The sequence below is a fragment of the Polyodon spathula genome, chromosome 21, assembly GCF_017654505.1.
Source record: "Polyodon spathula isolate WHYD16114869_AA chromosome 21, ASM1765450v1, whole genome shotgun sequence".
In the NCBI taxonomy this organism is placed as follows: Eukaryota; Metazoa; Chordata; class Actinopteri; order Acipenseriformes; family Polyodontidae; genus Polyodon; species Polyodon spathula.
Genome location: NC_054554.1, coordinates 21,409,404 through 21,436,527, shown reverse-complemented (window position 1 = coordinate 21,436,527; position 27,124 = coordinate 21,409,404). Strand labels below are relative to the sequence as shown.

Genomic DNA, 27,124 nt, shown 5'->3' with positions numbered 1-27,124 from the left:
GTCTGGGCTCCTGGTGAGCTGAAGCAAACACCAGCAGGCCTGTCTTCGAGAGATGGGGAGCTTCCTGGCATCCACTCTCCAGTTCCTGAGTGGAAAGAGGCAGCTTGATAGTGGGTTCAGAGGACACCTACATCAATTCTCCTGAGCTGTTGTGGGAAATTATTACAGAAAAGGAACATAATTGAGCATTGTAAAATGACGAGAAAAACAGGGGTAACATAATTGATAGGAACTGTATGGTCAGTTTCTGAAAGTGATAATTACATGCACCCTGGTTTATGTGCTGTGCAAGGCAAGGGTCTATAATCCCAGGTTAATCATTATTTGTCAGGGATGATCAGGGAGAGGATAAATGACTATTTTATCATAAGGCAAATCAATATGAATACAAATATTTTGTTGAAGTGACTTTGTATTTGTTTATTTGTTATTAAAGAATATCTTTATAATGCTAGCTTTACATTGTGTTGTTGCTTTTGAAAACACCTCTACTAAAGAAGCAGAAAACAGTTAGCTGTCAGACTGGAGCTGGTATGCCTTGTTAATTATAACCCGTACACAAACTTATTGTAATAGATTGTTGTTCCCATAGAAGGTCAGGATGTAGATAACAGCAGGTCACAAGCACAGGACAAATAGCACTAACTTCTCAATATCTTCTTATATGGGAATCGAAGAAAATCATTCAGTTTGGTGTTTTCTTCTCTACAGTCTAAGCACACAAAACGATTGTTCATAGACTGTCTGGATCAATGGATTTTATACATAAATACGTCCCTTGGTTAACATTCAAGCACCTAACCATGGATTGAAATGCTTAGTGCCTAAGGATCAATTCAAGGTAAAGGTTGCTATTTCACTACTGCAGGTGGTGTCACACAATGAATAACACATAGCAGAGGTTTAATGGAATTGAATTGTTAAAAAGTGTTGCAAGGATAGTGCAAAGTGCAGGTCTCTGCTGGGGATTCCGCAGGAACCATTGGAAGAGAGGCAAAACTGCCAGGAGCTGTTTCTCCTCATCATGCCACAATGCACCATACTGACTCCATGGTGTAAGAGACAATTGGATTGGTCATGGGACACCCACTGACCTTCAGTTCTCCTGAGCTGTTTCTGCAAGAAAGGACTGTAATTGGAGTAAAATAATTCTAAATTTATTGAAAAAAGGTGTTGTAAAGCATAGTCAAGATTGTGTGCTTTCAGCATCCAGTCCCTGGTGTCTTAAAGAGTAAGTAGCTTTTTAATTGAAACGTTACATTTCTATTACTTTAAGTGGTTCTGAGTTCTGTCGCTCCAATATTGAGCTATCGTCCTATCTGTCTTTAACTGAGCTTGCTTTAAGCTTGCCTGGAAATCCTAACTGCCAGCACTGAACAACCTTCCTCATTCCTTTCAACTCATTTACTCTAGAGATATCAATTAAAGAACACTTGAATTCTTATGTAGGACTGAGTGACTAAATTAGATGGACTTTTCTGTGATAGCCAAGTAGCATTTTATTGTCCCTTAGGATTATTCTGCCCGGCATCAACTGCTCTTCTACCCAACCATTTTCGGCGCAGTCTACAGCCCAGCACCTACAGCACAACGCCGACCCCAGCCCCGATTGACTTGCCGCCGGTATGACCATCTTCGGCACCGTCTATAGCCCGGCACCGACCTCAGCACAGATTGACTCTGCACCTCTCAACCTATTTGCCACAGCAGAGTCCACTCATTGCCCCCTATGGTTCGCCATGGAGAGAGACGGGGGCCCCTTGGGAGTAGATGTGCTAGCCCACCCCTGGCCACAGGGGCTTTTGTATGCGTTCCCTTCGCTACCATTATTAACTCTGACACTAGAGAGGATCAGGGTGGAGAGAACACAGGTTCTGCTGGTTGCACCCAGATGGCCGAGGTGCTCCTGGTTTTCTCTCCTCTCCGACATGTTGTTGGGTCAACCGTGGCAGCTCCAGCTGTGCAAGGACCTCCTGAGCCAAGCGGATGGGCTATTATGGCACACGAACCCCGCCCAGCTCCAACTCTGTCCGTTGAACGGAGCAGTCTATTCAGACAAAATTTGCCAGATGCAGTGGTAGAAACACTACAGTCTGCTAGGGCGCCAAGCACTAAAGCCCAGTACTCATATAAATGGAAAAAGTTTTCTAAGACTGGTGCATTGCCGAAGGTCACGATCCTGTGACCTGCCCTATTGAGACGATATTAACCTTACAACACCTGTTTGATGCAGGAAAATCAGTGTCCACTTTGAAGGTATACCTGGCAGCAATATCAGTATGCCACGACAAAATTGACTCTGTGTCCCCTGGGGCACATTTCCCAGCAGTGCAATTTCTTAAAGGGGCTCGGAGGCTTCGTCCTCCCATAAAAAGTATGGTCCCCAGGTGGGATCTAGAACTGGTACTGTGGGTCCTTACGGGTCCCTCATTTGAGCCCATGGCATCAGCAGAACTGCACTCTGTTTCCTTGAAGGTGGTGTTTTTAATAGCCATTGCGTCTGCCAGACAAGTAAGTGAGCTTCATGAGCTGTCCATTGATGACACATGTATGGATTTCACTGGAAATGACTCGCGGGTAACACTAAGAACAAATTAAGCTTTTTTTTACCAAAGGTGGTATCTTCATTCCATATTAACCAACCGGTGGTTTTGGAAACTTTCAGACCTCCCCCGCACAAGTCAGAGGAGGACCGTAGACAGCACATGATTTGCCCAGTTCAGGCTCTGCGCTGTTACCTGGATAGGACGGCGTCCTGGAGACAGTCCAACCAGCTGTTTGTCTGCTATGGGTCCCATTCTAGAGGTCAGGCCCTATCGAAGCAATGTGTAGCGCACTGGGTGGCAGATGCGATACGCTTGGTGTATGAACAAACGGACTCCCTCTTACCGGGGAACATTATGGCCCATTCTACCAGGGGTCAGGCAACTTCGTGGGCTTTCCTTCATGGTGCCTCCTTAGATGAACTATGCAATGCTGCTACATGGACAGGTAGTCAGAAATTTGCGCGATTTTACCACCTTGATGTTGCAAACCAAGCAAGACCCTCTCTGGGTTCTAGGGTGTTGCAGGCAGCATGCCCTTAGGCGTCATGTGGGCTCTGAGGCTATTGCCGTGAGGCTGTACTGTCGGTAATCTGGAGCCACAACAGCTTTGGTACAGCTTCCCATTCTGTAATGGTTGTCATTCCATTGAAAGGGAAATAATTTATTACCATAACCCTGGTTACCTGAAAGAGAATGACAACCATTACCCTTCGAGGTCGTGTCCCCAGCTGACCTCTGATTTTGATAGAAAATGGTGATATGCTACTGTGAGGACGTCCCTCTTCAGCAGGAGGTGGGAGCAGCAACTTTTTTTATATATGCTCAGGGATTTCTGGTCAGAGGCTGCTCTTCCTATTCGGTTATGGTTGTCACTCTCTTTCAGAGAACCAGGGTTATGGTAATAATCTAACGTTGAGGGTCGTTATGTGAAGTGGGTGGGCCATTGCCTTTCAACAATACGGCACCCCCTAGTGGCAGTTTTGTTTTTATTATCACACAATTTTGGGCTACATGTACTTGTGAACGTGTTACCCAAAACAAATGTCCCATACAATGTACCATACTAAAGTTATGTTTATTATTTATTTAAAATGTAACGCCTGTGAAATTAAATATGCTATTTATACAGTTGTACAGGGGAGAAGACAAAGTGTTTATTTATTTTATAAATACAGTATATTAGAATATGCGTGGTATATCTGAAGTGCTCTCTCAAATGCACCTCCTATTGGAAAGGTTTTTTATCCCAGCTCTGCTGACACCAGCCACATCTTTCTTTTTCTTCTATTAAAAGTTTGCATTGGAAATGGCCCAGGTAACTGGCCTGCCGTGAGGAGCATTAGCCCGTGACGTGAACTCTTGCTGATTTCTATTCAGTGACAGAATGTGCAACAGCCTGTGCAACAGTAAACAAATCACTTGTCTGCATTTAGTAACACACAAAAACACGGGGTGAATGTTTCTCTTCAGCCCCTTCCCACCTTTATTGAATGTAATAATGCCAAACACCATTTCCATAGCTTTTGCTATCAGTGTTTAAAAAATAACAAAGCCTTCTATTTGACACTTTGGTGTAGGTTCTCTATACCAGGTATGTATGCATTGTGATTGTAATTGGTGCCATTCACACAAAACCACAAGGTAAAAAAACTGACTGAACTTATAACACTAATGAAGGCTGTAATGGATATCCTCCTAGTGGCTGATGAGTTAATAATACTGTATAAGACACGTACTTACCTCTCCACTACTGAGACTGCTCTTTAGCGAAAGGACCGCAAAGCGAAGCTGAACGGTTATAGTCACAAAAACAAAGATCACAATTAAACACAAAAAACAACATGTTTTAACTTCTGTCTTTTGTTCTGCGGAAGGGATGAGATGTATTGGAATTGGTTGATTTCATACATTATATATCTATGTAGTGAAAAAATTAAGCTGACAAATGGTTTTTGATTCAAAAACACTATACACAAGAAAGGTATACCTCCAATACAATCATATAAGCACGAGATTTAAGCTGACTTTGGACGAGGCCTCAGTACAGCTCAGTGCATATGTTTGTATCAGAAAGCATGGATATCCATGGAGTCAATTTGAAAGAGATGGAAAGACTGACAAAACTTTACAATATTTGACATTTATACCTTTGTAAGCAACTGTTGACTCACCTTCAACCCAACTGGTTTCTGTCCAATAACTGAGGTAGTCATTCTCTCATCACACATGGCCTGCCACATACTTCCTCTGTGGGAAAGGGGGTGGTGCTCTCTGACCTCATGGTCTGCCATGTGTTAGACTGAGCAGGGTACATCCATTTAGTTCTTTAATGCCCCCCCCCCCCCCCCAATCTCACACTATCTCTGCAAGTCTCCTGCATTTTGACGTTTAGCTCAGACACCTATCTATGACTGACTCGTGGTAGGCTATGCAAGACTGCACATAGCTGGTTTTGCTGATGGGAAATGAAAGAACTCAAAACTTACACAATACAGTATAGAAACTGAATATAAAAGCATATTAAAGCAACTGAATTATTAAGCACATTAAAACGACTATAAAAACACATTCACACACAATTTAAATAATGATTAAAAAGAACTTAACTATAAAAGACACACACATACTCCAAAACGTGTAATTAATAACACCATTAATACCTCATGCAGAAAGCCATTACTACATTTAGAATACTTCTTATGAATTCTATGATAGCTTTTGCATACAAACAAAAGAAACAGGATCCATTATCTATTTCTGTTGTGCTTGATGCCAACCTTAAAACTAATAAGATTTAAAAAGAAAGTTAACCCCGAACATCCTGGAAAAAATATTACAGAACCACTGACATGAAACCTGTTTTCAACCCACAGCAATGGGGATATATTGGATGCAGATTTTTTTTATCTGGAAAACCGACTGATTGTGATGAAATTTGGTATGAACTTATTTTACCTAAGTTATTGGGAGTGTCAGATTTGTATTCCACAGACTGTAAATCAGTCATTGTATCCTATTCATTACATACTGTTAAAGTACATCATTGGCATAAGCCTTTTCAGCATACCGAAATTTAGAATTTACAGCCATGGCAGGAGATGTATGTTACTCGTACTTGTTTTACATACTTTTAAATACAGTTTCAGATTCCTTTCATCCTGTTATTTGCTATTAAAATACAATTTCTAATGAATAGGGTAGGCACTGTATTTCAGTACAAAGAAGACTCCTGCAATGCAGCAGGTTTTGATTACATATTACAGTCATAATGTGGCATACATAACTTGCAGTCCATGTAATTCAAAACCTCATTGAAACTGACTCTGGTGTCACTGAATGAGTCACACACATACTAAAGCCTGCACGAAGTAGGCCACAGGAGATCTTGCCCCAGTTTTAATAAAGAAAGAAATGTTCTGGCTGTCAAAATACAAAAAGACCAAGAATATGGCTCTGTGACTTGTTTTGTACAAAATATCTCATGTTGACTTCAAAAGGAAATTTAAAACTGGGTGTAAGGGCAAGGAATTCCTTTGTGATGTTTTTGTCCATATTAAAACAGTCAGGACCCGGAGAGACAGGTTGTTGTAGGCTTTAAACCTCTTGTTCTGACACCCCCTTACTGAGGGCTTTGAACTGCTTCATTGACACTGGCAACCTGTGGCAAAAACAACAGACAAACGGAATATGACCATTCTGCTATACTTCTTTATAAATCACCATAGAAAATAACTAGAAATGGTGAACAAAAGCAACGCATCCTTGGAAGTGTCATATGAGGTGAAATTGAAAAAATAAACAGTATTACTGATGTCCTGAGAAACAATGCGACAGTGAAAAGTGCTATTTCTATTAGACAAACCCTGTAATGGGACTTTGAGATAATCATAGAATACAGCTTGTAAAGTCACTGTCTGAAAGCCTGTTGGTATCATTAATATGATTTAGAGAATGTGGCACTCAGACTCGTTACTATACACCACCTGTAATGGAACTTGTTTGAGAGAACCACAGAATGCAGCTGTGTACCAGCTATAAAGACCATCTGTAAAAAGGAACATTTAAAATGAGGTGTATCATTGATATGGCTGGGGGATAAAACAATGTAGCAATAAAAAAAAAATTCTGCAACACCTACAAATCAGACTTGACTTAGAAAAACATGTAAAACGTATGTGCATGTGCGTGCGTTAGCTCCAATTATCCAGAAACAGGTCAAGGTGAAGAGTCATTAGATTTTGCCAGAGCACTGTCTGGAAAATAGACGAAGTTGCCAGCTTGAACGGTGTATGAGACTAGCAGTAGTACAGCAGGTGCAGCGTAGGTGGTGGATTTGCAAACTCATTCATGGGGAGGAGCATAACATTTAAATCTGATGATATTTTATCAATATGTATTTACATTGAAACCAAAATTAACTGGCCACCAAATGGGCTAAGTTTTTATATCATTAACATTTTCCTAATAGTACGTTTCTTACCTGTTTAATGGTACCTCAGGAATTGAAAAAGGAAAGAAGTGCTTGTGACTTAGAAAAGTCTAAGTCTTGTATTAACATTCTAACAACGTACAGTACCAAAACGATCACATTGCTGAGAATTATTATATTACAAATTGTACCCCCCCCCCCCGGTGGTTTTCCATTGTAAAAATAAAACACTAAAAAACAGGAAATTCTGAAAATAAATCAATAAATAAATAAATAACGTGAAGAGCCCTAATTATACTGCACGACCCTTTGCTATGTTTTTACCATGGTATAGCAAAGGCAGCTTTTACAAAGATGACTGCAGTTAATTTGAATGCTATACTAGCAACTGGAATGCAGAATAAATAAACAGAACAGGATACCACTCCCATTAAAGTTTGTATTCAGTTTAAATTTATTCAAAAGTACTGATAGTTGTGTTAATTTACTAAAGCTTATTTGAAATGTTATTATAAATTATATATATATATATATATATATATATATATATATATATATATATATATATATATATATATATATATATATATAGATAGATACACACACACACACATTTATTTTTTTAATGGGTTATTATATAAAGAGCACCAGTATAAACTACATATGTTAGCCTACTGCAAACTGTACCTTCAGGTGTCAATTTCCTTTCTGTTCAGAAGCAGCACACTGAGCCCATTTCATCAAGGCTAAAGGCTGAAGCAGTCAGCCTTGAACTGTGCATCATGCGTTTCATCTCCAGATGCCACGACATGCTCCACCTTCCTGGAAGCTTAGTGACACCACAGCCTTTAAGGTGGTATTTATGTTTGAAAGGACGCAGAGTGTCGTAACACAATCACCAATGAGTGTTTGAGCACAATGTTGACTGGCACTTGAAATAGGCAATCCTGTAAGCAAGAAACAACTATAAAATGAATGGAACGCTTTGGGAGTCTGTTCAATTACAGCAGTGGATATAAATTGGATCAATAAGACAGTGCCCTGTGCTCTCTGACAGGTTATTCTCCTGAGAATATTTTTCTCTTTAGAAAACGATTCATAATTTAAAGGGACAGCATTTGTTGAATCTGTAGCTATAGCCAAAAGTTTTGCATCACCTAGAAATGTAGGATTGAGACATATATATATAGTGTGTGAACATAATTTAAATCTTTTATATTAAACATCATGTAATCAAACTACTATATTTCAAAAAAGTCTACCTGAAGCCATAATAGGAGTACAGTAATTCACAACATTATTTACAACTTTATGAACCAAAATGAGTTAATTTTATAGAGTGATGCAACACTTTTGGACATAGCTGTAGAATAGTAACTATTATCATTTTTCAAAATTCCCGATAGGATTTTAGATTTTTTACTTATTTATTTATTTCTATAAAGTTTGTATAATAATGTGTAAACAAATGATAGAGACACAGCTGGCAATATCCCATTGACAAGTAGCTGTATTATTTATCCTTGCCATATTATATGAATTATAAAATGGCAAGACCAGAAAGAGCAGTCTCATTTGTTAACAAGTGTTCCAACTTGTGCAGATAGGTCACCCTAGCAACACAACTTGGAACTTTGGCTTATTCCCTTGTCTCATTAGTGAATAATATCTTTATCATGTATTACACTATGTGCTCAACAATACATTTGTGCTCTGGTACGCTGCCTCTGTCATATCTGTTTGAAGGAATCTCCAGTTGCTTTAGTAACATATATAGTGCCTGTAGAAAGTCTACACCCCCTTGAACTTTTTTTTCACATTTTGTTGTGTCAGTGCCTCAGTTTCATGCATTTAAATGAGGATTTTTTTTTTCCCCCCCCACGTATCTACACACCATACTCCACACTGTTAAGGGGAAAATGTTTTTATTGAGAAAACAATATATATTAAAAATTAAAAACTGAGAGATCATATAGTGGCTCTCAAATGTATTCACCCCCCCCCTTGGACTTTTCCACATTTTATTGTGTTACAAAACATGGAATCAAAATGGATTTAATTAGGAGTTTTTGCCACTGATCAACACGAAAAAAGTCCATAATGTCAAAGTAAAAAATAAAATCTACAAATTGTTCTAAATTAATTACAAATACAAAACAGAAAATAATTGATTGCATAAGTATTCACCCCCTTGAGTCAATATTTGGTAGAGGCACGTTTGGCAGAAATTACAGCCATGAGCCTATTTGGATAAGTCTCTACCAGCTTTGCCCATTCTTCTTTGCAAAATTGCTCAAGCTCTGTCAAGTTGGATGGGGACATTTGGCAAACAGCAATTTTCAACTCTTTCCACATATTCTCAATTGGATTGAGGTCCAGACTTTGACTGGGCTACTCCAGGACGTTGACCTTTTTGTTTTTAAGCCACTCCAGTGTGGCTTTGACAGTATGTTTGGGGTCATTGCTCTGCTGGAAGATGAAGCCTCTCCCAAGTCCCAGGTCTCTTGCGGACTTCAGCAGGTTTTCCTCCAGGATTTCTCTGTACTTTGCTGCATCCATTTTGCCCTCTAATCTTAATGAGCTTTCTAGGCCCTGATGCAGAGATGCATCCCCATAGCATGATGCTGTCACCACCATGCTTCACGGTAGGGATGGCGTTAGGCTTGCACCAAAAAGCTCTATTTTGGTCTCATCAGACCATAGAATCTTCTACTTGGTCTCAGCGTCTCCCACATGCCTTCTGGCAAACTCTAGCCGAGAATTAATGAGATTTGTCTTCCCCCCCCCACCAAACTCCTTTCGAGTTGCCATAGGCCTCTTGGTGACCTCCCGGTCTAGTGCCCTTCTCGCCCGGATACTCAGTTTTTGAGGACGGTCTGTTCTAGACAGATTCACAGTTGTGCCATATTCTCTCCATTTCTTAATAATGGACTTTACTGTGCTCCGGAGGATATTCAATGCCTTGGAATTGTTCTTAGATCCTATCCCTGATTGGTGCTTTTGAAGAACCTTATTCCAGATTTGCTTTGAATGTTCCTTCATCTTCATGATGTAGTTTTTGTTAGGAAATGTACTAACTAACTGCGGGACCTCCCAGAAACAGGTGTATTTAACTGTGAAATACCTTAATTGTATACAGATGGACCCCATTCAACTAATTATGTGAGTTCTAAAGACAATTGGGTGCACCAGAGCTTATTCAGGTGTGTCATAGCAAAGGGGGTGAATACTTATGCAATAAATTATTTTCTTTTTTCACTTTGACATTATGGACTTTTTTGTGTTGATCAGTGGCAAAAACTCCTATTTAAATCCATTCTGATTCCAAGTAATAAAATGTGGAAAAGTCCAAGGGGGGTGAATACTTTTGAGAATCACTGTAATTGGATAAGTCTCCACCCCCCTGAGTTAATACTTGGTGGAAGTACCTTTGACAGTAATTACAGCTGTGAGTCTGTTGGGATAGGTCTCTACCAACTTTGCACACCTAGATTTGGCAATATTTGACCATTCTTCTTTACAAAACTGTTCAAGTTCTGTCAAGTTCCTTGGGCAGCGTTGACGGACAGCAATCTTCAGGTCATGCCACACATTTGATTGGATTTAGGTTGAAGCTCTGACTGGGCCACTCAAGGACATTTACCTTTTTGTTCCTTAGCCACTGCAGTGTAGCTTTGGCTGTGTGCTTTGGGTCATTGTCATGCTGAAAGGTGAACTTCCGTCCCAGTTTCAGCTTTCTTGGAGAGGGCAGCAGGTTTTCCTCAAGGACTTCTCTGTACTTTGCTCCATTCATTTTCCCTTCTATCTTGACAAGTGCCCCAGTCCCTGCCGATGAGAAACATCCCCATAACATCATGTTGCCACCAACATGCTTCACAGTGGGGTTGGTGTTCTTTGAGTGATGCGCTGTGTTGGGTTTGTGCCAAACATAACACTTTGCATTTAGGCCAAAGAGTTCAATTTTAATTTCATCAGACCACAAAACTTTTTGCCACATGGCTACAGAATCTCCTGAGCTTTTTTTTTTTTTTTTTTTGCATACTTCAAAACGGGATTCAAAGTGGGCTTTCTTGAGAAAGGCTCTCCTTCTTGCCACCCTACCATATAGCCCAGATTTGCAGAGTGCTTGGGATATTGTTGTCACATGCACTTTGACCAGTCTTGGCCATAAAAGGTTGTAGCTATTGCAAAGTTGCCATTGGCCTCTTGGTAGCCTCTCTGATCAGTGTCCTTCTTGCTTGGTCATCCAGTTTGGAGGGGGTGTAGACTTTCTATAGGCGCTGTCAGTATATACACCACAGCCGTACTGCAAGTTCAAAATAAAAGCTAAAAGTAAAATTATAAGAAACTAATTCAATTAGATATTTCAGCTAGTGCCTTCTTCGGTGTACTAATTATGATTGATATTGAATCCAAAATTATGTGCTCATGTTGTCTAACGCAATCACTAATATTGTACCTTTACAAAATTGAAAGTTAAGAAATTGTGAATAACATTTATTAACACCAATAAAAAAATACTTTTTTCATGGTACAAGTGTGTAATTATCCAATATTATTTTGCTTGACGTACTGTTAAGATTTGGAGGCCAGAATAAAATGGAGGGTTAAAACAATATCTTACACCAACACTAAAAATTGCCAGCATGTATTGTTTAGAATGTATTTAGAAGAGGAATTACTGAGCTGTAGATATCTGCTACCACCTGTTGGTCATTTCTTGGAACTGCAGGTTAGGATAGCAAAATGTGTGATGAATGTCAAATGATAAATTCTGGACATGGTATTTTTGCTTTGTAAACATTGCCACCTGGTGGCTAAATGTTCTGTTTGCAGCAATGGTTGGTTAATATACACACCTTTCTTCCACTGTCAGGCTTCTGATGTATGTTATGCATCAAAAGTATGTGGAATATTGAACACTTTTTGACTCGGGACTAAGATTTAGAAAAAAGTTTCTACAGGGAATCCAGTCAAGAATCCTTGGTTGATGCAAACCTGGTTTATCATGTTTGCAATGTTCATATTTTTAATTTACAATGGCTCTTTTTTTGTACAATTTACAGGGGAGTTGTTCAGATTCTATATTTGATTACAGGTTTGCTTTTATTAATAAGAATTTCAGTTAAGTATTGTATGTGTCGAGTAGAATAGCAGTCCCACGAAATGAAGAAAGATAGAAGCCAACATCTTTAAGCATTTAATGATTTACATTAATTTTAATTTGGGATACTTTATTACAAGATTAGATTTATCAATTAAGAATTATTTCTAAGGATTTCAGTATGAATTTCAAAAGGTTATTTTTTTATGTAAAGGATTATAGTCAAACAAAAAAATCAATTGTTATGCATTATAATTTAAGATTTTTAACAATTAATTTGATCAAAAAGCCTGACTGAAAATCAGTTTAAAAAGGAATCCCCAAATAATTTATTTGATTAGTACAATGGGACAGAAGCTGTTTCTAAAGGATGAAAATGACTTGGCGGATAACATCGGCTGAGAGAACAATTACTTTCAGCAGACTCTGAAAGGTGAGGCAAATTGATGTGCAGAGCTAAGACGAGCAGGGTAAATCTCTTTTCATAATTTTATGTTTTATTCTTAAATTTTAACAGAGAAGTGATGAGAATTACAAGCCAATTTTATTACTTGCTATGATGAAACATGAAAGACCCTGACTGTTGAAGCAATTGGTCCAATAATCTGGTCTTAAATCTAACCCCACTGAGCAGTATCTGTGGTAGCGAGCAAGAACATGTTAAGTCATATTACAGATCTTAGCCATTAAATGTTAAATGTTCCTTGGTTTCAAAAAAGTTTAAAAATGACAAATGATTTAAGGCAGTGGAGCACGAAATCGCAACTCTAGACCTAGAGATCCATTTCAGTCTGGATTTGTATTCCAGTCAGGTCCTAAATTCAGTTAAATGATCCTTAGCAGGTTCAATTAACAAAGACCTTTGCTTGTGGGGAAAAAAATGACCTGGACTGAAATAGATAAACGGTCAGGTTTGTGCACCACTGATATAAGGCATTAGCCAGAACACTGTCTGTTTAAAGGTGCAGCACCCCACAAACATATTTAATTTCATAGTAATGATTCCTGGCTGTACGTTTAGTACCCCTGTTGGCTTCTTAGCCTATTTACATTCCCTAAAGGTAGTTTCAGCTGCCGAAGTCTTTACAATCTTGACAAACCCTAGTCATTACTATAAGTGCTGCACTGAAACCAGGACCAAACAGCTGGAAATGAAGTGAAGACAGACTTAGAACAGGGTAGGAGACATTTCTTTTCATAGAGTGGCGAGGATATGGAATGGGTTACCTAGCCATACTAATGCTGTATCACTGGGATGATACAAAAACCAGTGTGCACATTTTTTAGATCAACCGTTAGAAATAGGATGAGCTTAGATGGGCTGAATGGTCTCGTTTGTAAATCTTTATATGGTTCTTAAAACAGGCATGCTTCTGCTGCCACCTAGAGGTTAAAGATAGGGCCTGTGCTGCAGCTCAGTGTAGTAAGCAAATCAAATCAGTACACACATGGTCCAATTTGAATGAGGATGCTAATAACACTGCCTCCCTTCCCAAAGAAAACACTGTAGTGCTCTTGTTATACCGTTATTATGGACACTGCAAAGAGTTTACATCAAAGGTGTTGCTGGCTCCTAGAATAAGATACATATCAAAATCACAAATGCTGGAAAAGATATTGCAGGAACACATTATGTGCAGTGCTGGAGACAGAAAAGATAACTTACAAACTGGTTTGACACTACTTATGAACTGCTTTAAAACTACAGTGAGTAGTATAACTTCAAGGTCGTTTATAGATGGCTGATGATCTTTCAGCTAATCAGATTGCAAGTTTCACCTGCTCTATTCCATGACAGATCACAGAAAAACCCAACTCATGCATTCTCAATATCGGTACGGCCAATGTCACCTGTTATATATATATATATATATATATATACACACACACACACTTGCTTTATGTATTACAATGTTTTACGTCATATACGTTTCTGTAAATACTTGAAAATTAAAACATGTTACAATATACAAAACAAAAGGAGTATCAAAGCAACATTCAAGAAAATTAAAAATTGTCACTAAATCTTAGATTCCTCAAAATAGCCACCCTTTGCCTCACAAACACAAAGCATTCGGTTAACAAGTTTCAGCAGGAAATCACCCGACATGTCTTCCCAGCTCTTCTGCAGCAATGCCCAGAGATGTAGGGCACTTGTGGGTAACTTTGCTTTGACTCTTCTGTCCAGTTCGTCCCATACAAGTTCTATCGGATTGAGGTTTGGAGACTGGGCAGGCCAGGTCATTAGATTGAGTTGTCCTTCACTTTCCTTCATCGCCAGATAGTTCTTGCACAACTTTGAGGTGTGTTTCAGGTCATTATCTTGCTGAAGAATGAAGGACTGCCCAACTAGGTAATCCTGATGTATACTATGATAGCCATGGTGGTTGAGCTTGGCATGGACTTGGTAAAGATCAACAACTCTGTCACCAGCAAAGCAACTTGACAGTGGGAACTACACATGCAGAACTCATGCGCTCACCCTCTCTGCGTCTTACAAATACTCGGCGGTTGGACCCAAATATTTCAAATTTTGACTCATTGGTCCATAAGACGACTTCCACTCCTCAAACGTCCAGTTTCTGTGTTTTTTGGCCCAGGCAAGTCTCTTCCTCTTATTCTGCACTCTTAAAAATGGTTTCTTTGCAGTTAGGCCAGCTTCACGCAATCTCCTCTGAACAGTTGATGTTGAAACATCTGTACTTCTAGTAACATTTAGCTGAGCTTGTATTTCAGGGGCAGTTAATCGCCGGTTTCGCAGACTTGTGACTCAGATGAACTTGTTCTCTGATTATGAGGTCACCCTTGGCCTGCCTGACCTTGTTCAGACCTCATTAGTGCCAGTTTCTTCAAATAGTTTGATGGTCTTGGCCACAGCAGTTACAGACCCTTGCAAAGTTCTTGCGATTTATCTTAAAAATTGACCTTCATTTCTTAAAGTAATTACAGACTTACAGTCTTTTTTCTTTGCTTAACTGAGCGTATTTTGCCATTTTCTGCTCCCTTACATTCAGGAATGACAAACTTGAGCCTATGCTACCTATATTTATAGTAATCATGGACCCTCACCTGTTAACAATAATTGGTGACAAAAGGTTAATTAGGTAACATGCTAGTTAACTCAGAGAACATCTAACAAAGACACTTTTATACTTAGGCCAGTGTTCTAACACCGTGTTATACACATTTCAGACTTTTAACTGACTTGAACTTCAGACTGAAATCCCCTTGTTTTGGGTGACCATTTCATTGAAATTGACAAGATTTACATTTTCATTTAAAAATTAAATTTTTGAATGCAATTCACTTATGATTATCAGCTTATATAAGTACACGTATCATATAATGAAATATTAAGTGTTTATAGACAAGTCAATACAGTTAAAAGCATAGATAATCATGAAAAACCTGGTTTCAAGAGGTGTGTGTATATATATATATATAATATATATATATATATATATATATAATATATATATATATATATATATATCATCTGTGTCACTTTCTGAATTCCATTCAACTGTAAAATTAACTCAAGACAGTGGCAACCGGGCACCTACCTCAGCCACTTCACAGTGTTCTTGATCAACCTCTTCCATCGTTTCAATGAAATTCATAATGGACTAAAAGGTTGGTCAGGCATAGGAAACCATTAGAGCTGCATTTTGGTAACTGGTATATTAACAATAAAGCAGTATGTATTAGTTCTAGGTTATAATGGCGTTCAGTCCATTCAGTGCCTCTCAGTCCATTAATTTCTGTTTGTGACTACATTATTATAACAGGGTTGTGTTACATGTGTGGGTAGTCATTGCAAAATACCGACAGACACAGAGCATTGGTGTTGATACGCCGCACAGGCACGCAGATTTAATTTCAACACAGACCTGACACTAGGGTACCAGCAATTGTAGACCTAGCATCACATTTAATAAAGAAAATAAAAACAAAAACATAAAAGTTTGCGACACAAAAGCACTAGTCCCATTTAAAGAAATGTCCCACTCCAGGAACCTACTTCTCTACGGTAACCCTTGCTATACTGTTTTGGGATCCAAATCCCCTAAGCTGACCTTCTTCCGAGGGTCCTGGCTGGGCATTTGCCTTCACAGGCCCCATCTTGTCATTAAAGGGCTCCGTGGTAGTTCCGACAGAGAAGACACTTCCCTCCTGGATGTAAACAAACTCTCTCACTCAGCGCCCGCGTGTACAGCAATGGCCTTGCAGCAGCCTGCTTTGTGAGCTTTGCGCAGCATCCCCAGGCACGCCCCCCAGCCACTCCGGACCTCCCAGTCATCTTAGCTCAGGGCGAGCCTCCCGCTCAGCTAGTTGCTTAGTAACGCGTCTCCAGCTGCACGTTGCAGCTGACTTCTCACAGGCACACAAGCTTGCACAGGAACCAGCAACCCGGCTCCCTGTCACAAATTACACACAAACACTCGCTGTTCTATATCCCTATAATATTCTTTACAGCACTACCACCCGACATCAATTAACACATGAACTAGAGGAAAAGGTACATAAAAAATGTGCCCAACTTCAATTATTGTACACCGGTACCTTTTAACATCCTGCTTGGATTAGAATACAAATAAAAACGATATAAAAGGCAACACAGAATATTAGCGAGGGTTGTTTATTTAACTGAAATGCAACATTCATCTCAAATGACGAATTACAACTTTGTGTGATGGTCAGGTGCATTGATAAAAAGAACAAAAGGAAAAGTCAATAATGCAACTGACACTATACAGTTTCCAAATACAATTCAGTTTAATAGATTTTTTTTTTTTTAAAAACAGGCTACGGTGCTATTAAAAGCACATAGCTACCAAGGAACACCAGAGGCTGTAGGTACTGCCTGATCTATTCAGCACAGGCATCGCAACTGAACACCCCCTGCAATCAACATGTAAGTGATACCAGGAAAAGAAATGCTGGTAATCAAACAGGGAACTTGAAAATAAAAAGTGATGATCTTTGAAACGTGCATAGCTTAGTAAACAAAGGTAGGGCTTCAGAGTAAACAACCCTTGAAATGATCATTTTTGTTTTATTAATTTAAGTATGTACCTACTGTTGATCATTTCATTGTCACAAATTTCAACAATCACTCAGCGCAAAACAATAAAACCAAGCCACTTATGTTTCATATACATATTTATATATATATATTTCATGTACAAAGTTACATTCTGAACCATGGAGGCTCCTTAATAGAAATAAATACTGATATGGCTACACTGTGAAAAGGAGCTTTTCTGATCACAGAAATAAAGCCCTGTGTTTTGTTTCTCAATAGACAGTAATTTTAACGCTGTAGAATTGTTTTTAAATTACAGAGGCAGGTAAAATACAGAATAAAGTGTCTAACAGACAGAAACGTACAAAACAAAAATTACATAGACCATAAAATATTTAAAAGTAGGCTTAAAAGTCTCAAAATGCGGCTTTATCAACAAATTAATAAAGAAACAATTCCTTTCGTTACGTAATGTGTATAAAATGACGAAGTGTAACCTAGGTTGCCCCATTACTGTGTATTCCTGTCAGCGATGTTTTTTTTTTTTTTTCAGAGATGTGCATTTCACAAACAACTGGAGAGCTAGGTTAAATTTTAATGACTGGATCTCTCTTTATACACCACAGGGCTCACACAGGACCACATAAAAAGCGGTCTATTGAACAGAGATTGCTAAGTGAGGTTTTTCCTTTGGTAACTGCAACACTCACATAGAAATAAATATTCACTTACACATCACTGTAAATTACAAATGTAGTTCCTTAGACAGTTAGCATAATTATTTAAAACTAAATAGTTTTTTGTTGTTGTGTGTTTGTTACTAAGGCAGCCTATGTTATTTAAAAGTGTCAACAATCTGCAAGCTATTTCTCTCAAAGATAGGAAGACCTATACAGGGATGGAGGGAAAATAAGGAAACAGCAGCTCAGGAGAAAAAAAAAAAAGAATGAACTTCACCATGCACGTATACCTATCCCAATATCAACTAGGTCTGCTACTTTACAAGACCGTGCTCAAATGTATACACATTATCGGTACACAAACTATCAAGCTTGAGGGATAAGAGTATTAAAAATAACAACAATAAAACGCATTAACAATCAGTTTGTGAAGTACATTGCAATAGAATCCTTAACTGTTAGTGACTATAAGCAACACAAAGCAACGTCATTTCACTATCCCTGCATTACATCGTATAGGTCCAAAGGTTGTCTTTCATGTCTAATATACAGAACATTGAATGCACAGCAGCGTTAAAGCCCAGCATTTGCAGTCACAATTCAAAATTAGGACACTGACTGCTACATCACCATCCACTTTTAGTCAGGAGATCAGTTTTTACAATGGAAAGAGTACACATAGTGAAACCCATCAGACATTCTGGTGAAAAAAACATAATCAAATACATAAAATAATCTAAAATAATATTTAAAAAAAAAAAAAAAAAAAAAAAACACAACATGCAAAAGGTTGTCTCAGTCTTCCTGTAACTTGCTGATGGCATGTGTGGGTCACTCGCTGCTGTACATTACCTGCCACACTATTAGATGGCTACGTTCTGCTTTAGCCAGAGAAGGCTGAAGCTGTAGTGTATCTCCCATTTCCTCTGACTCACCCCCTTCATCCCCTGAAACAAAAGTCAGGATCTCAAATAACTAAAACTCAAAATATTAAAACAATCACCAATGTCATTAAATACTGCAGGACTACATACAGACAGGGGACAGACACATTTAGTAATATACTTGTTCAAACACTGAATCTCAGTTGACAGATGTCATCTGGGGAGTTGGGAGTCAGTGCAACCCTCAGTGACGTTAGGTTGGTTCAATGTTATTTCCTAATTGCGCGGAGGGGGGGAGGGGGGGAGGGGGGGCTCTCGAGATCTACCTTGACTACCTACTGTATACAGGACCAAACTTCATGGGGAATCTAGGTACTGCACTAGCGATCACAGTTGTTTCAGTGCTATTAAAACTATTTTTCTTAACAGTTCTAAACTCTGACATCGCATTCAAAACAAAATTTATATATCTCTATCACCGGCAAAGTATTGATACCCTACACTTATTATACTATAAATCAAAACAACAGTAAGGACGTATTTCTAGTAATTTAACAATCTATTTTATTAAAGTGTTTGTTCATGACAAAAGTAACAGAACCTTAACATTTCATGTCTTCCTTTTGCTTTTATTACAGCTGTCAGACATTTATGATCATTCTTAACCAATATTTACATCTTGTTGGTGAAATCTGGGCCCATTTTGTCTTGCATATTTCTCTCAGCTCAGACATTCATTCTTTCCCTGAAGAATTCCAGAGTTGACTTTACCACATGCTTTGTGTCTTTGTGTTGGGAGATAAACTCTACCAATCAGCCTATGAACAGATGGTATCCTTGTACTATGTAGAATGTTTTGATACATGCAGTCGTTTGATCTTCAAAATCACAGGAATGTCTCCAGTCCCTGAACTGCTGAAATACCCCCATATCATGACTGAACCACCTCCTCATGTTTAACTCTAGGTTTTTGTCATTGAAGACGTCAATAATGACCTCTTTTTCTGGCTCTTGACTTTACAATGCAGCTTAGTTACTGTTTAATGTTTTTCAATCAATAAATATATATTGTTAAGTAGTTCTATGACATTTTTGGACTTTGAATGAAAAGATGCCAGTACTTTTGTCAGGAAGAAATATTTTAAATTGTTTAAGTGCTTTGGGTTTTTTTTATACTACCAGAAATTGTTTATTTTGGTCTTGGTCATACTAATTAGTGGCTAATGTTCACTAAATGCTTGTATTTAACATGTTTTCGTCATGATTTTATATTAAATGGGTGCCAATAATTTTGCCTGCGACTATTATTCTTGAAAAGGTAAAACATATAGTGTACTGTGGTAAATGAAGACAGCCCTGCATGGAATGAAACAGGGAATGCAAATGAAAAAGTTAAACCAGGCACATTTGGTCCTACTTTTACATTATTACATCTTTACAGGGCCGGACCTTGTTGTATTGAACCTTGTTGTAGATATCACAACCTTTAATGAGGTTAATTGACATTAAGCCTTACCCATTCTAAAGTCAATGTAGCCTTCTCCTCCACTCATCACTAGCAATGATTTCATGAGCTCCTGGCTCGGCTGCTCAGGGGTGGAAGGCCCTGCTTTGTCTCCCATCGAGTCACCTGCAATGCCACTTGGGGGGCAGATCACCTGGCCTGTGTGGAAGAATTGAGTTATTTGTCAGCATTAAACCAATCAAGCAAAACACCAAACTTTAAAATTATAATAGAAATGCAGTTGTAAGACATTAACTGTAGCTTTTTTCAGTAAACCAGATTATATATAGGGGTCTTCCTAAATCGTGATTTTGCGGAAATAGTGAAATCGAGGGGTAAATTGCGAAATTCACCTCTTTTAGGGCCCAATGCATACTGAAAAAGTACAGAGAGAAAAAAAAAGAAGAAATCTTTTTTAAATGAACTACTGTACAATGTAAACTATGTATCTTCCTTCTGTAGATTTTTGTAGATAGCCTTTTTTTATTCCTTTGCTGTCCTGTGTGCATTGCAACCCCCCCCCCCCCCCCCCCCAAAAAAAAAAAAAACAAAAAAACACATCCTTAGACAAATAACACTTACAAAAAAAAATGTTGTTCAAACTGTTCAAAAGACAACGACGTTTTAAATCAGCCTGTCAATGCGTCTGTACTGGCTTTTCTGCGATCTACAGTAGGGGGTGGGACAAAGTCAGTGCTGCATTGTTATGATTTAGGTTGCTAAAATCTAGGGGGGGTTTTTTGGAGGTAAAATAACAGAAATGGACGACAAAGCAAAAAAAGCAAGTACATTTCGGTGATTGATTATGTCAAGATATTTCCCAAAGAAACTGGACATGCAGATGGATGTAATTGTTCTGAACATCTTGTAACGTGTCTGAAGAAAATACGATTGATATCGCTATTTAGCTTCAGAATCACACATTAAACGAAAAGCTATTATACAGAGGCTGCAGAAGAGAACGTAAAATAAACAGCTTTCAGAAAACAAACTGGAAAGTCAGCGCAGATAAAAAGTATTCCTGTTGATGGTAGCCAAGTTAAAATCAGTACTTCTGGTACGATCTAGCACAGCCACCACGCTTAAAACAACCTGCTGCTTACTTTTTAAGCGCAGTTGGAATTTTAGACCCAGATTTTGACTCTGTACAACTAAAATAAATTATTGGATGGGGCAAATAACATGACAACGAACGTGCTGCATATAGTGACTTTATTAAAGTATGCCAGATGCCCATGGGTAAACAAGTTTTGGGACTGTTTCTAATCTATTTCCACATTTGTATAACATGGCAAAGCTTTGCCTTACACTTCCAACAAATTCAGTGGATGCAGAACGTGCAGTCTCAATGTATGGTCAAGTCCACACCAGATAGAGAATGTCGGCAGCAACTGGCATGCTGCATGGTTGCCTTTAACAAATGACAGCACTCTGTTTTAAAAAGGAAGCAAGAACTATTTGTAGGCTTTATAGTGCTCTGAAATACTGTCTAGGTTTATTTAATGTTTAAACAGGTCCACTAAATCCTAATCAATCCGGGCACGTACCAGCTTTATAATTTTGACTTGCCGTAATGAAAGCTCACTTCACATCTGTTGGACAGCAAAAATACTAAACCAAGACAACTGCTCCACATTTATTTCAGTCCTGTACTCGCAACTGCAGAGTCAGCCAATCACAGCCTGTCAGCTCGTGAGTTCAGACAGCATCTTTCAACAACAATAAACTGTCCAGAAAAACTATAAGTAACTCTGACAAATAAAAAGTAATCATTCAACAGTTATTTGTTTTTTACCCTCATTATGTATGTGATCCAATATGAACATTTGCAGGACTATTTTGCTAAAACTTCTCCACGGAAGGGTATGAATCATTACAAGTTCAAGGTAAATAGTTTTTTTTTTTTTAATGTTTTTTTTTTTAATATTGAGAAATAGTTTTCTAATAGCGATAGTGCCATCTCGATGAAGGCTCTACTGTGTGGTAGTTGACATTGATTTTCGTTAGCACCCTCGCTTTCGTCTCAGGATGCAGAACTCCAGTCACAGTCAACCGCCACGTGGTAGAGCCTTTATTGACCGGCACTATCGCTTAATTAGCAAATGCCATTTAAAAAAAGATAACTAAAAACTGTAGCGCTATAATAACCCGTTAGTGGTGTTAGTTTCTGTTTCATTTCCCAAACCATTATAATCTTTAGGATTAAATATAATGTTTTAAACATATTGGGAATGTTTGTAACCAAATCAGAAAACTACTGCAACATGTCTTTATATACAAGACTGTATCTGTACAGCATTTCACTGTATATGGAAGAAATATTGAACATTAAATAAATTGGCCTACACTGTATAGTAAGGCCAACACCTATATTTGAACTTCATATTTCTGACAACGGTTAAACGTTTAAGCAACATTTGACTAACACTTAAGTGTTTAAAATCTAAACCATTAATACCCCTACCACTCGTTAACACAGATGATCACTGACAATGCTGTCATTTTCCCTTAAGAGAAAGAGAACATTCAGATCTCATGAACAGTGGAAGACAGTGGAATTAGGCCCTAAGCAGAGGCTCACAAAAACAGACTGTGGAATTGCGTTTATGGGATGAACTCTTACCTGGCACAGCTGCAAAGAACTTGACAGCATCTCGATGTCCATGAAAGCAAAGCTGAGCGTGGGCCATCGAACAGTAAGGGATAAACGTGCCCGGTGTCACCTTGTCACTGCTTTCATCTCCATACACTCGGATTACACCCCCTGGACGGTTCCCGGTCCCGGCTAGTATTTTATTAGCTAAAAACAAAACAAAAACATGAATATATAATAAATTTGCCTTTGGATCATCCCATTTCTTCCCACTAATGAAGTACTGAGTTAAACAGCAGTGAAGCCAAAATGCTAAAGGAAAAGGAATTAAAATGAGGCACAAAAAGATGACAGCAATGTTCATTTCAGCTCGGTTGCAGTGAACTGAAATAAAAGAATGCATGCTTAAGTTATCTTGATACAAGCAATGGAGCATGCTAAAGTTACCAAACTAGCCACTAAACAGGAAGTTGCTAAATCCAACGCTAGTCCTGTCGCATAGCTCCAATACAGTTACAGAATGTTGACTTTTGTTACAGAGAAAAGAAAGCGAGTTAAAATGAAATACATCTTTTAAAAAGAAGAGAGACATACCAAATGAATGTGACTTGAAATAACTGGCATACAAATAATGATGGAATTGTGGAGAAGCTTGTCTGCTGCACAGTATGATACAACTAAATCGCTTAGCAAGTTTGTGGGCATTTAGCAAACATGAACCTGCTGCTATGCACTGACCATTGAGGAGCGGAGGGAAGTTTAGGAACAAACAGGAGGGGAAGGGGGGGGTCTAACAAGGCAGTGAACAGCCTGAAGTGGCTACAGGAAGCCAGAGAGCAGCTTGTTTTAGTTTGTGGTCCGCACTTACCCCTGAGCCCAAGTAAACGTCCCTGGTGGAGGATTACAGCTACAGTAAGAGAGTCGGAAAGGGGGGGGAGAGTGGACAGGTATGACAGCAAAGGAGAATTAATGAGAAATACGAGGATTCCTTTAGTCTGAACACCAAGTAAAAGGGACTTGATATCATCTGCTTTTCCATTATTAAATGTCTTCCTTGTTTAGAATGTGTGTGTGTGTGTTCTCTATTGTTTGTTTTGTTGCCATGTTTATTAGCTGTTGCAAAGCTAAATCTGAAGAGACTCCTCAAGGCTGATTTTTCTGAGGGGATTCATGTTGTGTTGAAATCCACAGGTGAAGCTTCATTTCCACACAATTCGGCATGATGAGTTTTCAGAAGTATTTTTTGCTGTAATTTAGTAAGCAAGGCAAACAATGATCTACGCTAAATGTAAGGAAAATATAAAATATGTAATAAATGTTTTTTATTTTTTAATCTTAAAGCCAAACTTCTTAAAAGGTTCATTCTTTATTTAATGAATTAATGGTACAGACACGCTCAGACTTGAATGAAAGGATGTAATGTAATGGAACATTGCATTGACAAATGTTTCCAACAAAACACAGAATCCTCCGTTACAGAAGAATTGTGCTTTTTCACGCGAGTGTATAATAATAAAATCATTGATTGTGATGCATTTAAAACTTGTATCTCCACACCAAACTATTCACATTCTACTGTATATTTACAAATCAAGCCAAAAAGGGTTCTACATTCAACATTACACAATTTACTAAAATGGACATGCACAGCCAGGCCACTTTATTGGGGTCTGTATCTAATAATAGGTTGGACCATTGTTTGCCCTGATCACGTCATGGCACAGACTCCAAAAGGTGCAGGAAGGTATCACGAGGGATGCTCCATTCAGTCTTCACTACTTCATGCATTACAAATGCATTGTTCAAGTTCATCCCAAACACAATTCTGACTCAGTGGGTGAGTAATCATCTTGAAAGTAGCCACCAGGGTACAAGTACAATATTGTTACGTGATTCAACATTAAACTACAGCAGCTGTACAGTGGTGCAGGCATTACATATCACATGACCATATTTGCATCTCTAATTCAGGGCGATGGCAAATCCAGTGGGAAAGACAGGCTCTAATACAGTGACCAGGCAGTGTACACAATTCTAAAAAATCTGATAAATCAACATCAGTGAGAGAATACAAGTACTGCATTTGTATACAAGACAACTGAAAAGCATTGATTGGGAAGATGACAAAAAAATAAAATCAAAAAAGTGAATTGACTTACTTTCAGTGAGAGGAATGGAGATTATCACCCCATTCCCTGTTCCCACCCACAGACGATTACAGGACACCATAAGTGCTGTGATTCTTACAAAAGAGAATCCAAGTTTGCCAGTACCTGGGAGACAGAACAAAGAAGCATTAACAGACAAAGATACACTCATCAAATGCAGAGCAAGTCATGGTAAAATTACTGTCATTTGTACTATAATCATTTCAAAAAGTGCAATCCTTAAGTCCCAAAATGGCTTCAAATTCATACAGCCACATATTTGCACACAAGGAGTGTCAAGTATAAAAATGTAAACTCTGTTAAATATTACATTTTGCATTTGAATTACACTAAATTCTTTAGAACCACTCATAGACCAGACTGGGCTGTTCAGCTGAACAGAATAACACATTCCAGAAAAGGGAGGTCTTACAGAATAATGTCTTAAATTCACAGTATGTTATTCATTTGATTCACTGTTACTTGAGCATCTTATTGAAGTACATTCTGCATTATTACATGGAAGCACTTAAATATACATATAAACATCACTAAATCGGGTATTCAACATAACAGTGGTCACAGTTCATTCCCAATTTCTTATCCATTTTCAATGGGCAATATTAAAAAGCCACAAGTTGCTTCAGTGGGTCTTGTGGTGTGTTCCTTCTATCCCTGTCAGGTTGTGTCGAGAAAAAAGGAAATATGATCTCAATGTCTGGGGCTTTACCGTCCTACTGAATGTCTTTATTCTACTGTAATGTTACTGAACAAAGTAAAAAAAACTTGCATACCTAACATTTTACTGACATATGGCTCAATGTCCACATCTTGTAAGTGCTGATAGGTGTGTGCATGGTAAAGCCGCAGCGTGGAGTCCAGTCGGATGGAGACCCAAACACCATCTCCTACCCACGCCAGCTGCCTCACCTGGCTTTCCTTTCGAGGGTGTGCATCAAATGATTTCTACAGGAGAGAAACGCATCACGGGTGTAGAATTAGAAGAAAAATATTTATACTGCTGCAAACAATTACGGCATAACTGTACAGGTACAGTATATTAAGGTAACAAATCCCCAAACCAGGTACTGAAATGACGTCACTCCTCAAGTCAATTTTAGAGGTATGCTAGAAATGACCGTCAATGAATGCTTGTATACACATGCTTAATTTATACATATGGAAATCTTTGAATGACAACAGGCTGTTCAGCCATGTTCGTCCGGTTCAGTGACTAAACATCAACACGAGTATCTGAATATCAACACGAGTATCTGAATATATTAGTGATCAGGAGAGGATTTACCAGTATGCACGTCTATAAAGAGATATGTGAAAAATACAGCAAACGAGGGGTGGGGCTTGGCTGGAGATACAGTACTGAGTGTCCTTTTTGCGATTCAATGTCTTTAAACCTGTTTTACTCTGAAAAAAAATATTTTAAACAGCATGTGTAAAATAAACAGTGCATGTGAAAAAAAACTGGACCCGACGTGCCTGACGAGCGCTGAATAAATGGAGTGCAAAGGGTTAACATTAAGTAACATAATGTGCTGTAGCAGCAAAGTCCTTAAAAATGAAATCCTTATTAAATGTTTACCTACATTAATAAGAATAGAGGTCAAACTCTCCCTAAACTAGCTAGTCAAACAGATACTCAGTTAATTTTAAAATTACAATTGGAAGGAGTGCAAAAAATCCCTTGGGCTGTGTGTCAAACTTCTGAAGTGTTACGTAAATCCGTAGTTCATTACTTTACCCCAGCTTTGTTATTTTAAGGGATATTTTAATTACATGCAATGATGCACTGAATATAATGCAAATAAAAGTTTTTTTTTTTCAAACAGATTCACCCTTACTTCTATTTTCATAGCCTTTGGCTGCACAACATAGATCTTGTTCCTGTAACCACACCACACTTTATCATGTACAACCGTCATACAGCGAATCGAGTGGTGAGGCCGACCCAGATCCAGAAGGTGGTAATTTGTTAAATCCCACTGGCCATCTGGGGGGAAAATATATATACACAGTCATTATTAACTCCTTCAGCCCTGCAGACTTCTCTGAAAAATAACTCTACTCAAAACAGCAGACCAGTAACACACCCAGTTTTGGAGATTATATGCATGTATCAAAATATATATATATTAGTGTACGACGTATTGATGTACAAGATACAGAAATAATTTATTAGTTGTATTTTTATCT

General features: G+C 38.4%; 1 protein-coding gene across 14 annotated transcripts in view; it reads right to left on the bottom strand.

Annotated features, from left to right (window-relative positions):
• Positions 1–5,742: 5,742 nt before the first annotated feature.
• Positions 5,743–27,124, bottom strand: part of LOC121296614 (C-Jun-amino-terminal kinase-interacting protein 4-like) — a 90,831-nt gene continuing 69,449 nt past the window's right edge. For 10 of the 14 annotated variants that reach the window (XM_041222330.1, XM_041222331.1, XM_041222332.1 and 7 more), the window contains 7 exons: positions 26,773–26,921; positions 25,708–25,879; positions 24,926–25,039; positions 23,635–23,673; positions 22,797–22,973; positions 20,186–20,332; positions 16,837–18,732 (listed from right to left, as the gene is read on the bottom strand). In XM_041222330.1, the coding sequence (XP_041078264.1) occupies positions 18,617–18,732; positions 20,186–20,332; positions 22,797–22,973; positions 23,635–23,673; positions 24,926–25,039; positions 25,708–25,879; positions 26,773–26,921 (914 nt within the window). In that variant the 3' untranslated portion in view covers positions 16,837–18,616. Of the gene's footprint in view, positions 6,205–16,836; positions 18,733–20,185; positions 20,333–22,796; positions 22,974–23,634; positions 23,674–24,925; positions 25,040–25,707; positions 25,880–26,772; positions 26,922–27,124 lie in introns of those variants that run through there. The other 4 variants (XM_041222334.1, XM_041222343.1, XM_041222344.1 and 1 more) reach the window with 2 other exon arrangements.